The sequence below is a fragment of the Loxodonta africana genome, chromosome X (assembly GCF_030014295.1).
Source record: "Loxodonta africana isolate mLoxAfr1 chromosome X, mLoxAfr1.hap2, whole genome shotgun sequence".
NCBI lineage: Eukaryota > Metazoa > Chordata > Mammalia > Proboscidea > Elephantidae > Loxodonta > Loxodonta africana.
The window spans coordinates 23,510,430-23,525,834 of NC_087369.1; the positions used below are offsets into that span (position 1 = coordinate 23,510,430).

General features: G+C 36.8%; 1 protein-coding gene across 2 annotated transcripts in view; it reads left to right on the forward strand.

The window, feature by feature from the left end:
* MBTPS2 (membrane bound transcription factor peptidase, site 2) overlaps positions 1 to 15,195 on the forward strand; it is a 59,741-nt gene extending 44,546 nt beyond the window's left edge. Inside the window, exons 9-12 of one of the 2 annotated variants that reach the window (XR_002787205.2) lie at positions 160 to 355; positions 2,043 to 2,118; positions 3,583 to 4,232; positions 5,689 to 15,195. Coding sequence is in view for 1 of the 2 variants with exons in the window: in XM_003415951.4 (XP_003415999.2) it covers positions 160 to 355; positions 2,043 to 2,118; positions 3,583 to 3,805 (495 nt within the window). In the remaining variant the exon portion in view is untranslated. Of the gene's footprint in view, positions 1 to 159; positions 356 to 2,042; positions 2,119 to 3,582 lie in introns of both variants that reach the window. The other variant, XM_003415951.4, reaches the window with a different exon arrangement.
* The last annotated feature ends 210 nt before the right edge of the window (positions 15,196 to 15,405 follow it).

Consider the following 15,405-nt stretch of genomic DNA (forward strand, 5'->3'; position numbering starts at 1 on the left):
AATCTAATTTGTAGGAGATTATGCATAAATGACATTTCTTTCATATGAATTTCATTCCTAATATGTTAGATGACATGAAAGATATTTAAGGAATATAACTTGGATTTTTCTTGTTAATAAACCACTTTTAATATTGACTAATTAATATTTTGTTTGTAGCATACATGTCTACCTGCCCGGAAAGCAGTGGAAGCCACTCAAGTTTGTAGAACCAATAAAGATTGTAAGAAAGGCTCTAGTTCAAGTTTCTGTATAATACCGTCTTTGGAAACTCACACTCGCTTAATTAAAGTGAAGCACCCGCCTCAAATTGATATGTTGTATGTAGGACATCCACTGCACCTCCACTACACAGGTGGGTATTATTGTGATAGACCCTCAGGAAATCATTAAGATCACATATATTCTCAGTGATGGAAACTTAAGTGCTAATCCTTGCACTGATTTCATTTATTATAAATTTGATCACTTATCAAAGTCTTGTTAATTTGTTCTTAAGCATTAAATGATATTTAGTCAGTAGGAGAAAATCTGAGTTTATAAAGCAAGTTGCAGCTGAGTCCTATTTGTGCCTATGGAGAGTAACATGTTTTTCCTTCACCACCGTTTATATCCATGTCAAATGGATAATCACTCACATATTCTCTGAGAGTTGATTATCTGAACTCCCCAGAACCATGGGGAGCAGCATACCCCAGAGAAAGCCAGGATGCATGAGGATGTGACCATAAAGTAATGACACATGAATTTTATATGAATATAATTTCAAAACTAGGCCAATATAATTGTTTTTAACAGTGATAACATGATTGGACTAAGTATATAGTGTCTTCATATGGCTGAAGATCATATAATCTAACACATTTGTTGTACAAGATTTTTCGTTTCCTTTTGTATTTTGTACAGCAGCTTTGAGATATAATTCACATACCATACAATTTGCCCACTTAAAGTGTACAATTCAGTGTTTTTTGTATATTCACAGAGTTGTGTAACCATCACCACAATCAGTTTTAGAACATTTTCATCACCCCAAAAAGAAACCTCGTACCCATTAAGCAGTCACTCCTCACTCTCCCCTAGCCCTAGACAGCTACTAATCTACTTTCTCTGTGCGTAGATTTGCCTATTCTGGACATTTCATGTAAATGGAATCATACAATATCTAGTCTTTTGCCACCGGCTTCTTTCACTGAGCATAATGTTTTTAAGTTTCATCCATGTTATAGCATGTATTAGTATTTTCCTTTTATCGCCAAATAATATTCCATTGTATGGATAATACCGCATTTTATTTATCCGTGAAACCATTTGCGTTTTATGTTACTCTTTAAAAGACTCTCTCGTGGCTTTATAATCATATCCGAAGATACAGCCTGGGTCATTCTTATTCATTAGTTTGACACTAAGTGATCTAGACTGCAAATATTAAATACATCTTCAACAACTGAAGAAAGATTACCAATTAGGGTAATTAAGAAGTGTGTGCCATTGATAATTATAAGAGAGTTTTTAAATGTTTTGAACAAAAACAGGACTATGGGATCCACAGAGTGGAAGAGACCTTAAAAATCTCCTAGTCTTAATCTTTGTATTAGCAATGAAGAAAAAAACTGAGACCAGAAAGAAATTAAGTGTCGTAATAGTTGGAGGTAATGTGAGTTTAAGGTTATGCTGCTTTGAAAGGTTATGGACTCTTTTTGATATAAATTCTAGTATATTTTTAAAATTGGTCTCTGTATTTGGCAGCCACATTTGGTATACAGTCAACTTTATTTTATTCTCACTCAAAAATACATTGGGACGTAAATTTCTGCCTTGCGCTGGTTTGTATTTGATGTTCTAGGATAACCATTTGTTTTTATATGTGAGGCATATGGCCTGCCTGCGTTTCTTTGGGAAGGGCTTTGCTCAACAGTTTAATAGACTAGCCCAATTCGTGACCATCTGTTACCAAGTCTGGCTCAACACTGATAAAACTCATAATGCTGTTGCTTATCTGGTATGAATAATATTCATTATTACCTATTTTTCTCTTTTAGTGAGCATCACCAGTTTTATCCCACGTTTCAACTTTCTAAGCATAGATCTGCCTGTGATTGTGGAGACATTTGTCAAGTATCCTTCCTAGTGTGAAAAGATTTGTAAAGTGTGTTACTTTGGGCTTGAGCAGTCTTGCCTTGAACAGACACAAAGACCTTACGAGTATCAATTAATTGCTAAGAACTAAAAAAGTGATGTTAAAGTTGAAAGAGATCAGATTGTATCTAGGAGGGAAAAAGTCAGAGGAGAAAGATTGGTCAGGGAAGAAGAAAGGTTAAGATATGTAAGGGATGGAACCCACATTGTAAATTGAGAGTTGACTTTACAGGTCTAAAACCTTTTTAGTAAGTTTGTAAAGGATGAAAGCCTGACTTACCCATGACGTGGTGAGTTCTGCGCCCTCGGGGCCTGTTAGCTCTGACTAAATGGAGGACTCTTACCAGGAATTATTTTTTATTCTATCGGTCCCAGGGAGGAATGGGTAGAGGAGATCAAATTGATTTCCACTACTAAATTAGAAATTCAAAGGACAAAAATCTTAACTGGTATTTAGGGTATTATATTTGCATGTAAAAGATTAACATTTTAAACTTTCACTTAAAGCACAATAAAAAAAAATTAAAATTTTAAAAATTGTGATGAGGAGTGAGCTACTTGCATCAGGTGGACACTTGAGACTATATTGGCATCTCCTGTCTGGAGGGGAGATGGGAGGGTGGAGGGGGGTTAGAAGCTGGCAAAATGGTCAAGAAAAGAGACTGGAAGGAGGGAGCAGGCTGTCTCGTTAGGGAGACTCATTAGGGAGTATGTAGTAAGGTGTATATAAGTTTATATGTGAGAGACTGGCTTGATTTGTAAACTTTCACTTACTTTTTATTGTACTTTCACTTCAAGTACAATAAAAATTATTTTTAAAAAATTTTTAAAAATTTATTATTATGGAGAATTTGAATAAACTGAAAGGTAGAAGGGCTCTTTAATTTTGTTGCTTTTAAAGCTCTATTACTTTCCTCAACGATTTGGAAAACAGTTACCAAAAAAAAAAAAAATGCATACAATCAAGACTATACCCTGTAGATTCTGCAGCTTTGTCTCAGAGAGATTTATGCTATAAACTTATAGATGATGGTAAAATAAAGTAGGGTTCAAGGGTCAACATAATTATGTTTCCTAGTATATAATAATACTTTGTAATACTTTATGAGGATCAAAAAGTAATTTTCCCTCATTTCTTATTCCTTTCATATTTCTTTTCCTTGTATTATTAAAGAATTCATTGTAGAGTGGCTTAGTTTATAAGTGGTTGGCCTTTATTTTTCTAGTCAAGGTTTTTGGACTTTGAAATAGTATAAATTAATTTCTTTTAAATAGAGATCTAAGAAGGAATGGCCTGTATGGGTAGGCAAAGATTTTTTTTTTAAAAGTAGAGAAATCAACAGTAATGTCAAGTTCAGTAGTGTTAACATTTCTTCTTCTGACCGACTGAAATGTTGTTTCCACCCAGCCCTCACAGTCTGCTCCTTAACAGATTTTAACCAGATACCTGATTTCACTCTCCGGAGCTCTGGCTATTGTTAATGCAGTGCCCTGCTTCGCTTTGGATGGACAGTGGATTTTAAACTCTTTCCTGGATGCCACCCTGACCTCAGTAATTGGAGACAGTGATGTCAAAGATCTGATAGGATTTTTCATCTTGCTTGGGGGCAGTGTGCTTTTGGCTGCCAACGTGACCCTGGGACTCTGGATGGTAACAGCACGGTAATATTTGCAGTCTTCCAACGGAATCTCTGAGTTACGGTATACAGCTGTGAGGTAACATCCCTTGCCATTCAAAACCTGACTTGGTGTGAAATATAAAGTGCTTCCTTAAAATGACATCTTAGCCAACAACTTTGAGCCCCTCCTATCTCCAGAGTATCCAGACTCTGGGGTTGAGGACAAACAAAACAAACGGAAGGCATAGTACCTGACAACATTCTAGTTTTAAAGTTTAAGCATACACACTTCAGTTGCTATGGAGCAATTTTTAAAGAACTGAAAATTCCTGTAATACCATTTCATGTGACTACATAATGTGTTGAAATAGAGTAAAACAGAATAAAATGGAATGGAATTAATCAGGAAAAACGTCTTGAAAAAGCATCGTTAATCAGGATTTGAAGGAGACCAGACTTTGGCCAAGTGGAAGAGTAAGTGTTTTCTAGGCCTGTATCTCTTGTCCTGCTTGAAAAGTGTTTTAAAATTTAATGGTATATTATTTTGTACTCTGAAAACTGAGGCCTGATTACATAATAAAGTTCTATAAAAGAATCTGCTGATGTGAAAGGGAAAATCTTTCTCAAAAGATGCCAAGTAAACATATGGGAAGTAGGATCTATGATATTGTGAGACATGTTTTCCCCATAAGAGTTGCCTCCTTGTGTCTTTGTACCTTCCTAATGTCACTAGCCTCAATAGTCGGCATGAGCTGCGAGCAGGTGTCTCACGCCTGCAGCATGTGAGATGCGGCAGTCAGAGCTGAGCAGCAGAACTGAGCCAGGGCTTCTCACAGATCGCAAGCTTCACAGGTCACAAGCTTCGAAGCTTGGAACCCTTCCAGGGTGTACTGTAGACGTTTTCTCTTGCGCTGCTGAGGCCATATTGGGCCTAGCTCTTGGGTTCCTGTCTTCGAGAAGCAACCACTTTAAGCCCTGAGCCATGTTCTGTCCTCACCAGTTGCTCCCATGTTTCACCGTGTCGGGTGATGAAACACCTAGCCCTTGCTTTCCACCTTTGCCCTAAGCTTCCAGTGTGGGTCCACTGAAGACTTTGTAGTACAATGAGAATGGCTATACACAAGTACAAACATGGGTTTGTTAGAGCTTGGGAACTGACTCTTGAGCCCAAAAGGGTGATGCCTGGTTCAAAGTCATTTGGACTGGAGATACCGCCCTGGGAAATTGGGAAGTTAGCAGGCCAGTATGGAGATATCGGTCTTACAAGTGTATAAGCATGCCGTTTCTTTGGTGAAAAACACATGCTTCTCTCATATACTCAAGAAGCAATGAAAGGCAATAACTTTTGACAACCATGTGTCCACCTTCTTCACTAAGTGAACTATTCTATGGCATTACCTTTTTCAGATCATTGAGTTGCTCTTTGAGCACTAGAATTTTTAGTCATTTTTAAGAAACTTTTAAAATTTCATTACAAATTTGCTTCTCTCCTGAAACAAGTTGTATATTGAATATAATTTTGACATTTTACTAATGACTCGGGGCTATCAGTGAATACCAGTACTAAAAGCAGAAAAATGATCCCAGGAGGAAAATATGGCATTTGTTCTATCCTTAGGAAAACAGTCATTTGGGATCAACATTTATTAGCATTGTACTGCTCAGGCTTGTGCAGATAGTAGAGCTTGAGAAATGCCATGAAATATATGTGCAGGTCTATTTTTTTAAGAACTGAGAAATCCTATCCATTAACATCTTTTTCTGGGTTAAAAAAACGAAACAAAACTTATTTTAGCTGTTAAATTCCTTGGTTTGTTGAACCATATTGGGAACCACTTTACTAGGAAATTGAGCAGATCAGTAAGTACCATTTTGTTTAGAAATGGCTTCATTAGCTAAGAAAGGAAATGTTACATGTTTGTCTCTTCAGCTCGATTGTAGGCACTTCTAGAGCAAGGACCATGTCATGTTCATCTTTGCATGTCTGACACAGCGCATGAGACATCGTAAGTGCTTAATAAACGTGGTGGAATGGATGGCGAAGAGTGTTATTTATGGAGTAGAAAAGCATGTTTCTATTTAAGTAAGCTGTAAAAAGTATTATTAAATATTTACTGTAAATATGTTAACATGAAAAAACAACTTGGAAGGTCTTTGTGTCCCTAGTGTATTATCACCTTTCTGGACATAATCCACTTTTGTTTCTGTGGATTGACTAGAAAAATTAATGCTTTTAAGGATTTGAAGAAAGTGTTCTTTCTCTGTTGTCACTTTAACAGTAAAACCTTATTCTCAGTGTTCCTACTCTGCGTTGTTTACATTTTTGAGGGTTTTTTTTTTAAATCACCTATAATCTGTAAAGAATACACATATTCTTTTCAACATCTCAGTTTGAAAAGACGTACAGTTAAACTTGACCTTTTAATAATTGTTCTTACAGGTCACTGTCTGTTCTGACAGTAAATTGTAAATGTATGCTTTATGGCTATGTAGCTTTCAGTCATCATTTCGTCCTGTGGTATTTATTGAATGTCCACATAACTAAAGGTGCACAAGTATTTTTATTCTAGAAACCTTTTGACTGTGCTGTAATTCATTCTTAAGCTTTAGCTTGAAGATACCATAATTGCTGGCATTTGATGTTTAGCAATAAAAGAATAAATGTACCAGCATTTTATGTTTCTCATCATCCATGTGTTGTCTTCTTTTAAATTTGTACTCTTTTCTGTCGAAATTGTTCCTTTTACATAGAGTAAGATCCTAGTCATTTTTAAAATTATTGATTTTACAAGCAGCCTTCAATTTTCATTCAAGTCATCTGTACACGAGTGTTAACAGTCCAAGGAGAGAAGCCTTTTTAAAATGAGGTTCTTGCATTCTTGCTATGGTTTTGGAAATAGCCTGTTAATAGATGAAGGAAGAGGACTATCTTGTTTCCTTTCATTAGTGTCTGACAGAAGTCTTCTGTAAGTTACTCCATGTTCTAGAAATTCTCGAAGGAGCTTTAACTATGACATTTGGTTCTTCTTGACCTTCTGCCCTAGCACTTCCTCCCTTGTCCCCAGCACCTCCCACCCCTACACACTTACACATGCGCACGCGCGCACACACACACACACACACACTTACAGTCACACATTCTCACAGTTACTAAAGGGCAGATAAAATAGGCTGGGAATTTAGCCCAGTTCCTGATTCGTTAGTCTGTTATTCCACTCCTTCTCTCCTCTGACCCCATTACTCTATAGTTGAGAGCCACAACACTAGATAACTGATTATCTAAACCATTTTTATTCTTTTTATTTTAATAGCTTTGTTGAAATGTAATTTATATACCATGAAGGTCACTCATTTAAAGTGTACAATTCATTATAAACAATTTTTCTTGTATGTCTAATCAAACATTAGTATACATATGCTTTCATAAAACCCAAGCTTTTAAGTGAACATGTGATAAAAGACTAGAAAGAAAAAATGCATTTTTAGTTATTTCCAAAGTCTTTTCATTCTGGAGTGATTTTCAGCACTGGAATAGAGTTGAATAACAAATTTAAGGTAAAGCATGTGTGCATATACGTTCTTTGAGACAATGAGCTTTTTTAACCAGTGTTCTACAGTATTTTAATTTTGAAGCTGTTCTTTCTGTTTAGGCCATACCAGTTTGAACAATCCATTGTCTGTTTTTTCAGACCATGGCAAATGAGCTCAGTGAAAGGAAAGCCTGTATCTCAGAATTTACTGATGCTGCAGTAGGTTATACTCAGGGTAGAGGTAGAGAAAAATGGTTAAAGGACGTTGCAGTTCTAGTTCCAAGCATTATATTGTGTAATTTATTTTCCCATCAAAGAGAGAAGGAAATCATTACTTTTTAGTTTTCTTTATTTAAAAATTGATGGATATTCAATAATTGTCCTTTTTTATTAATGAAATGATTCTCAAACTTTTCTATCTTGATACCACCAAATCAGACAGTAGAAAACTATCTACTCTGTACACCTTTTGGGATATTATATGTCAAAATAAGCTTTTTTACACCTTCGTTTTTAATTTGCATTTCTTTGGTTAGAAAAGAGGCTAAGCTTTTCTTTTTTATTTAATGTATGTTCTTTTGTAAATTGTTTATCCACAGCCTTTGCCCATATTTCCCTGGGGTGGTCCCTGCCTTTCATACTTTGTTCCTAGCATTCCTTTTTTAACCTTTCAACCACTTTGTTTCCCTCCTTTAATGATTTCTAATTTTCTTTCTAGGCTTTATATATTACCAGAAATCTACAGCAGGAGGTAGCACTATGCAATTTACAGAATATTCACTTCTCCAGTTCAGAGCACCTCCTTTTTGTTATCAAAGTACCTAGGAAAAGAGGTTGGTAGTCAGAAGTTTGCTTTGGTAGAATAGAATTGGAACATAAAGAGATAGATAGTATAAAATTTTCAGCCTTTATAAAAAATGATTTCTTATTAGAAAAGAAATACACACTCATTATCGAAAACATATTAAATGAAATTAAATTGCAATTTGTTGGGGAAAAAAAAGGAGTACATTATACCGATAGGCTGCTTTTTAAACGTGACAACGTTATATCAAACATTTTCTCATGTTATTGGTATTCTTCTAGTGTTATTATCCGTTGTTCAGGAGCCCTGGTGGCGCAGTGGTTAGCTCGGATGGTAACCAAAAGGTCGGCAGTTTGAATCCACCAGCCACTCCTTGGAAACCCTATGGAACAGTTCTACTCTGCCCTATGGGGTTGCTAGGAGTCGGAATCGACTGAACGGCAGCGGATTTGGAGGGGGGGGGTTAGTGTTATTTTAATGACAATATGATATTGCATTGTTAAATATGCCATAATTTAATCAACCTCTGTTATTTTCAGTTTTGCAATATTACGTACAGAATTGTGAGGACTATCTTTATAACTAAGTCGTTTTGCACATTCATGATTTTTCTAATTCTAGAAACTTAGGAAAATCCTAGAAGAAAAATTGCTAACTTAAAAATATGTACATTTACATATACATTGTAATGAAATTTTTTTGTTAGTTGGGTAGGCAAAAATGCCATCTCATGTTAATTTCCATCTCTTTGATTAGAAAAAAGGTTGGACATTTTAAAATGTGTTTATTGGCTGTTGTGTTCTTTTTGTTTATCTACATCCGTTGTTCATTTTTCATGGAAGTGATTATTGTCTTCTTACTGCATTTCATCATAAGCTCAGCTGTACCGTTTGATTTGTTACATGTGAATATATTAAAACTTCATTTTAAGTATAATGCTTATTTTTACGTTTGCCATATGTTTTCCACCTTTGGTGATATACTTTGAAAGTCTTCCTCACCCCAAGATTTTATAAATGTAATAAGTGAGATTATCTCTTATTTGATATAATATTTCTCATTTATATAGGAGATAACTCTTTGTTATACTTTTTCAGTTCAGTAATACAATGAAGTGAGTATATGTTTCATGTGTTTTAATTGAATGGAGTGCTTAAACAGTTTTTTTCCTTAAGGTATTTGTATTTTTATTGAACTAGTGTTTCTCATTTCTAAACAATAGAGACTAACAATCTGGAGATTATCCTTGATGCATATCATTGTCTAAAGATAATGTTTTCATCAACCTCTTAATTGAAATATTTTTTTACTTCTTAGTCTGGATTTAACATTAGCCTTTAAAGGGTAAAAAAAAAATCTGTCTTTGGAATAGTTGTCCTAATTTTAAAGTAAATATTTTATCTTCATCTGTTTTAGTTATATGACGATTAACTATATAATATGGCATCTCTTGATCACTTGTTCAATACATGCATTGTTTTTTATCATCACAGGTTTAAATTATTAAAATAAAGGGTAATGAAGATACTATGAATTTGTATTTCATTTCTTGTAAAATTTTAACTTTTTTTCAATTCGTAATAAATGATCAGTTTCAAAGAAGTTGGTTAAGCGTGCTTTGTCCATTTAAAATGCTTTTCTTATGAGATCGCTGTAGTGAGTTTTTAAACTTGCCCAACTTTAGAGTATGACTATTATAAATAAGAGATGCTTATTGGATAAAAAAAGGTTCCATTTTGCGTGCTTATCCCCCATCTTCACTCACTAGAACTGCTGTATATATTCTTACATTCATTTAACAAATATTTATTGCACACCTACTGTGTGCCAAGCACTGTTCTAGGTTCTAAGAATGCAGAGTAAATAAGACAATTTTTCTTTTTTGTATTTCATAAGGAAAAAAAGACCTTTTTTTTTTAACAAGTATATATTAAGCACTACTAAGTGTCCCAGGCATGGGGTGGTAAGAGATTAAGCTAAGGATATAGCAGGGGCCAGGTCTAAGAAATATGTTAGGGAAAATTTGGACTGGAGCCTAATCACAAATGGAAAGTTTCAAGCAAGAAAGTGCCATTATCAGATTTGCATTTTGAATGGATCATACTGCCTGAGAGTAAAGGATGGATTAGAGGGAAACAAGTCTAGAGGCAAAGAAATTGATTAGGAGACTATTTCAGTAATCCCCAGCAAGAGACGATGGTGACATAGAATGGGATGGTGGCAGTAGAGATCGAAAGACAGGACAAACTCAAATGTAGCATCCACTGCATTTGATGGTCAGATGTAGAAAGTTAGGTTCAGGAAGGAGTTAAGAAGACTCCAGCTTTCTGGAGTAGACAGTTAAATAGATAGTTAATGCCATTAACAGATATAGGAAACACCAGAATAGGGGCAGTTCAATTTGGAGCAACTCAATTTAGAGCCATAGCCTTTGATAAGAGGATTGCCCTTTCTGGAAGGAGGAGAAGAGGAAAGATGGGCATAGGTATAGTTGTCTGTAGGTTTGATAGGGAGCTTTACTTGGGTTTCCATCAGTCATCAAGTGCCTAACCATCCTTGGCACAGAGCAGGTGCTATAGAAGTCTTTGTTGAGTAAGACGGGCTCCTCACTTAACTGCAAGAAGCTTAGCCAACCAGGCTTCCAGTTAATATTAAGACCTGCCAGCTTAAGGTACAGTACTTCAGAAACAGGCGCAGGGAGCTCAGCTCTGGGATGATGGCATTGCATTTTCTGATTTTGAGAATGTCCTGTGTTTATGTAAATTCTTAGGAAACACAGGCTAAAGTATAGGAATAAAGGGCATGATGTCTGAAACGTACTCTCAAATGGTTCAAAGGGGTGATAAAGCAAGTGTGGCAAAATGTTAACAATTATTGAATCCGGGTGAAGAGTATTGAGTTTTTGGTACTGCTTTTGAAACTTTTGTTTGAAATAATTTCAAAATAAAGTTTTTTTTTAAAAAAACAGCTTCTGAATTTATTGATCATCTCTACGTTTTCATTTTCTATTTTATTCTATTTCTGATCTCAACAACTTTTTATTTCATAACTTCCTATGAGTAGAAAGGATGAATTTGAGAAAGCAGCTTTTTGAGTTTGGGCAAATTATATCTCTTCATCTGTGAAATGAGGATACCAAACCAAACCCACTGCCATCGAGTCAATTCTGCCTCATAGTGATCCTATAGGGAAGAGTAGAACTGCCCCATAGGGTTTCTAAGGCTGTAAATCTTTACGAAAGCAGGCCACCACATATTTCTCCCGTGGAGCAGCTGGTAGGTTTGAACTGCCGACCTTTTGGTTAACAGCCAAGTGTTTTAACCACTGCACCACCAAGGCTCCTCAAAATGAGGATAATACCTTCAAAATTTTGCTATAGATACTGTGGTGGCACACAGTAAAACCATTTGTCAGGGAGGCGACTCTGACTCATGGCAACCCCATGTGTGTCAGTAGAACTGTGCTCCTTAGGGTTTTCAATGGCTGAGTTTTCAGAAATAGATCACCTGCCTTTCTTCTGAGGTACCTCTCCATGGACTTGAACTTCCAACATTTTGGTTATCAACCAAGCATGTTAATGGTTTGTATTACACAGGAGCTCCTGGCACGCAGTAGGCACTCAATAAATGCTATTCCCTACTCTTTCAGGACCAGTTCAAATCACCAGTTCAAATGTCCTTATGAGACATTCACTTGTCACCCCCACGAGAACTTATTTTGTACCACACCATACATTTAACTAAATGGCTTTTATATGCATTATCTCTTAATTCTCCCGATAACTTTACAAGGTAGGTTATCATTTTCTCTAGGTGAGGACATTTACTGAAGTTAAATGACTTGGCTAAGATCACACAGTTAGTGTATAAAAATACCAGGATGAGAACTCAGGGTTTTTAGCCCCAAGTCCTGTGTTTTTTTATCTTGCACCACAATTTAATATTTCTCTTTCCTGGGTTTTCTAAACATTTGTGCTCATGACACCCATGGGCAAGCTCATGCATCCTTTTTCCTTTCCTGGTTTATAAACTCTTCGAGGACCGTGACCACATGCTTTCTCTTGGCATTGCTACCCTCATAGTGGTTCATAACAGTACTCACTAAGATCTCTTGAATGGATGGATACAGGCCCCTCCCAAGTAAAAAAAAATGATCCCCCTTCTTAGTCTTGTACACTCCACTTTCACCCCTTCTCTCCACTATTGGCGAAAAGGAGATGTATGAGCATAATTTTTCTTTCTACTATTGCAATGGGAGCCAGAGAGAAATTAAGAAGATTCCACAGGCTGGAAGTACAACAGGCACATGAATATTAGGCATGTAGAGTTAGTTCCCTGCCCACTGTAGAAACATCTGTAGATATTTTTGATGAGAGGAAGAGATCTTGTCTATTAGTAGTAGGTGAAGGAGAGTTTGGTCGTGGTATTTTTTTTCCTCCCCTGAGAAAAATAAAATGTACTTGTCACGTTATGGTAATGATGAACTTTTCAGATGATTGATCATCAATCCTTGGTGTCATCTGAGTACACTGGAAATGCATTTGCCTCGCTATTTGGTTGTTATATAATTCCTGTAAACATTAAAGGATAAAAAGAGAAAACATAGAGCAAGAAATATTTTGGGTCCAGGTTTTAGCCCTGCCACCTACTAAAAAAAAAGTGACCTTCAAAAGGTGTAGGTTTTCAGGTCCCTTCTCAGCTCACTAAGGAACCCTGGTTGGTAGTGCAGTAGTTAAGCACTCTGCTGCTAACTGTAAGGTGAGCAGTTTGAACCCACCAGCTGCACTGTGAGAGAAAGATAAAATGGCAATCTGCTTCCAGAAAGATCACAGCCTTGGAAACCCTATGGGGCAGTTCTACTCTGCCCTATATAGGGTTGCAATGAGTTGGAATCAATTCCACAGCAATGGGTTTGGTTTTACTAGCGTCCCCCTGCCTCCACCTCTGTAAAGCAACAGAGCTCCAAGGGTAAACTTGGCTTCAGAGCTCAGAGGGGAATACGGTCAGTCAGGAGCAGCCCCAGGAAACTCAAAGGCCTAGACTCGCCTTCTCTTGCAGGAGCTGCTGCTGGACCACATGCTGCCTGTCCCACTCCTGGAGCCAAACATTCAAGGAGTGTGTCAGAAATGTGGTAACCACCTATTCCTAGGAAGAAAGGCTACACTTCAACCAGCATATGTCTACTTCAAGCCAGGGCACCCATAATAGATGCAACTTGAAGGGTTGAACCCAATTGCAACCTCTAGCACATTTTGGAGAGTGGTGGTGTGAAATGAGTTCCAAAGGAAACAACTGGACACAACCTGAAAAGTAAAGTTGTTTTGTTTAACATACAAAGTGACTTCCTAACATCTTTTTTGAACATTCAAGCTCTGTGGAGGTAAAGCAACACACAGGATCTCCCTTACTAGGGGGGAAATCAAGCTGGTTTTGATTTTAGCAATTTATAACCTTAACATACTTGTGGTACAGTAAAACCTGTGACAGACGGAACCTATGTAAGGTGGAAATCTGTCAGAGAAGGAGAACTCAAATATTTTCCACTAATAGAGAGCAATAGAAAAGTGGCAAGACCACACCTTGTCAAAGGTGGAAAACTTGTGAGACCCAGAAAAACAAAGCAGTCCCATTGAATTCCAGCTCTCACAGGTTTCACTGTGTAAAGTATTTCTTATACTGAATAGTGTTTCTTAAAGTTCACTTTTTGTTTTTAACTCAAAATGAGATATAGAGAAAAGGTGGCTGTTTAGGATGTCTGTAGAACTTTTGTAATATCACAGTTTTTTAGATTAAGGAATGTTCTCCCAAAATACAAGTTGGTCCACGCTTTCAGTTGCTTGCCCAAAAGACATTCCTTCGATGGCAGTGAGTTGGGTTTTTTTGGTTTTCAGGCTGAATAGTGGGTAGCTTGTACACTTTTGTTTCTGCTTAACAGAAGGATCTTTAACTTGTGAAGGGTATTCCTTAGAATACTGAATTAATGACTTGCAATACTGGAACAAGTCAGATTGAGTTCAGTTTGATTCAGGACAGGTTGCCCAATAAAGGAGGACCATTGGCCGCCCAGTAATAATTTTATGAGGGATTAATTTGTGGGATCCCAATGGAGTAGTTCTCAAATTTAAGAGAACTAGAGGTAACACTTTAGTCCAAGGTAATTGTAAAGATTTGGAAAGTTTGGCTAATTGAGTTTTTAGTATATCATTAGTTCTTTCAACTAGGCCAGAGAATTGAGGATAATAAGGACAGTGAAATCTCTGGAAGATAGGAAACTTTTTGCATATTTCTTTAATTAAATGCATACACCAGTTGTTACAAAGGACCTTCAGGACTCCCCAAGTGGGGATGATATTTTTGAGAAGCTTCTTGGTCACAAAGGTGGACAGTAGCTTGACAACCAGGAAAAGCTTCTACCCAGTGAGAAAACCTACAAATCATCACTAATACAAATTTATAACCATTTGATGGTGGGAGCTGAATAAAATCAGCTTGCTATTCAAGCTTAGGTCCTGAATGCAGGGAGTACCTTCCAGGCAGAGGTTTGTAGGGTTTAGCTGAATTAAATTGAGCACAAATAGGGCAATGGGATGCCACATAGTCAGCAGTCTCATAAAAATACCCCCACGAATACTATTTTAAGATTTCCATCATTTTGTCTGTTCCCAAACAGGTGTTCGCATGTAATGCTGCTGGCATGGGGATTTGTAAAGATTTGCGGAGAACTAATTTCTCGTTAGGACCTATCCATATTCCAGAGGTGGGACACTGAGAGCAACCCGATCTTTTCCATTTCTCCATTTCTTCGTATGAGGCTGATTTCTCATGCTCAAGTAAATCCTTGGCAGCAACTCCTTTGGGAAAAGAAAAATTCTCTATAAGCATATTAAAAGGTTGCTTATCATCTACAACAATACCCCACTTCATAGGACCTAAAATGCAAGCTAAGACAGTAGGAGGACAATCAAAACTATGAAAAAGGATGTGGTCCACTGTGGTGGAAAAATCTCCCCAGCAGTAATTTGCCAAAGCCTGAATTGGGTCATCTTCTTTAATCCCTATATCATACGTAAAAAAAAAAAAACTCCAAACCATAAGGACATGCAGACACTCAGGTAAAACAGGTTTGTTATAGGCCCAGTCCCTAATCTAGTGGTTGGATCTTGATGACATCTGGCCTGCTCCCATTCTCTAATTTCTTCTTTTTGAGTTAACTGTTGGTGTTTAAAAAGTGACTTTGAAATCTTATGACTGAAGTCTTCTCCTGGCTCACAGGCTGCAGAGACTGACGAATCCCAAGACCGGCAGGTAAGACA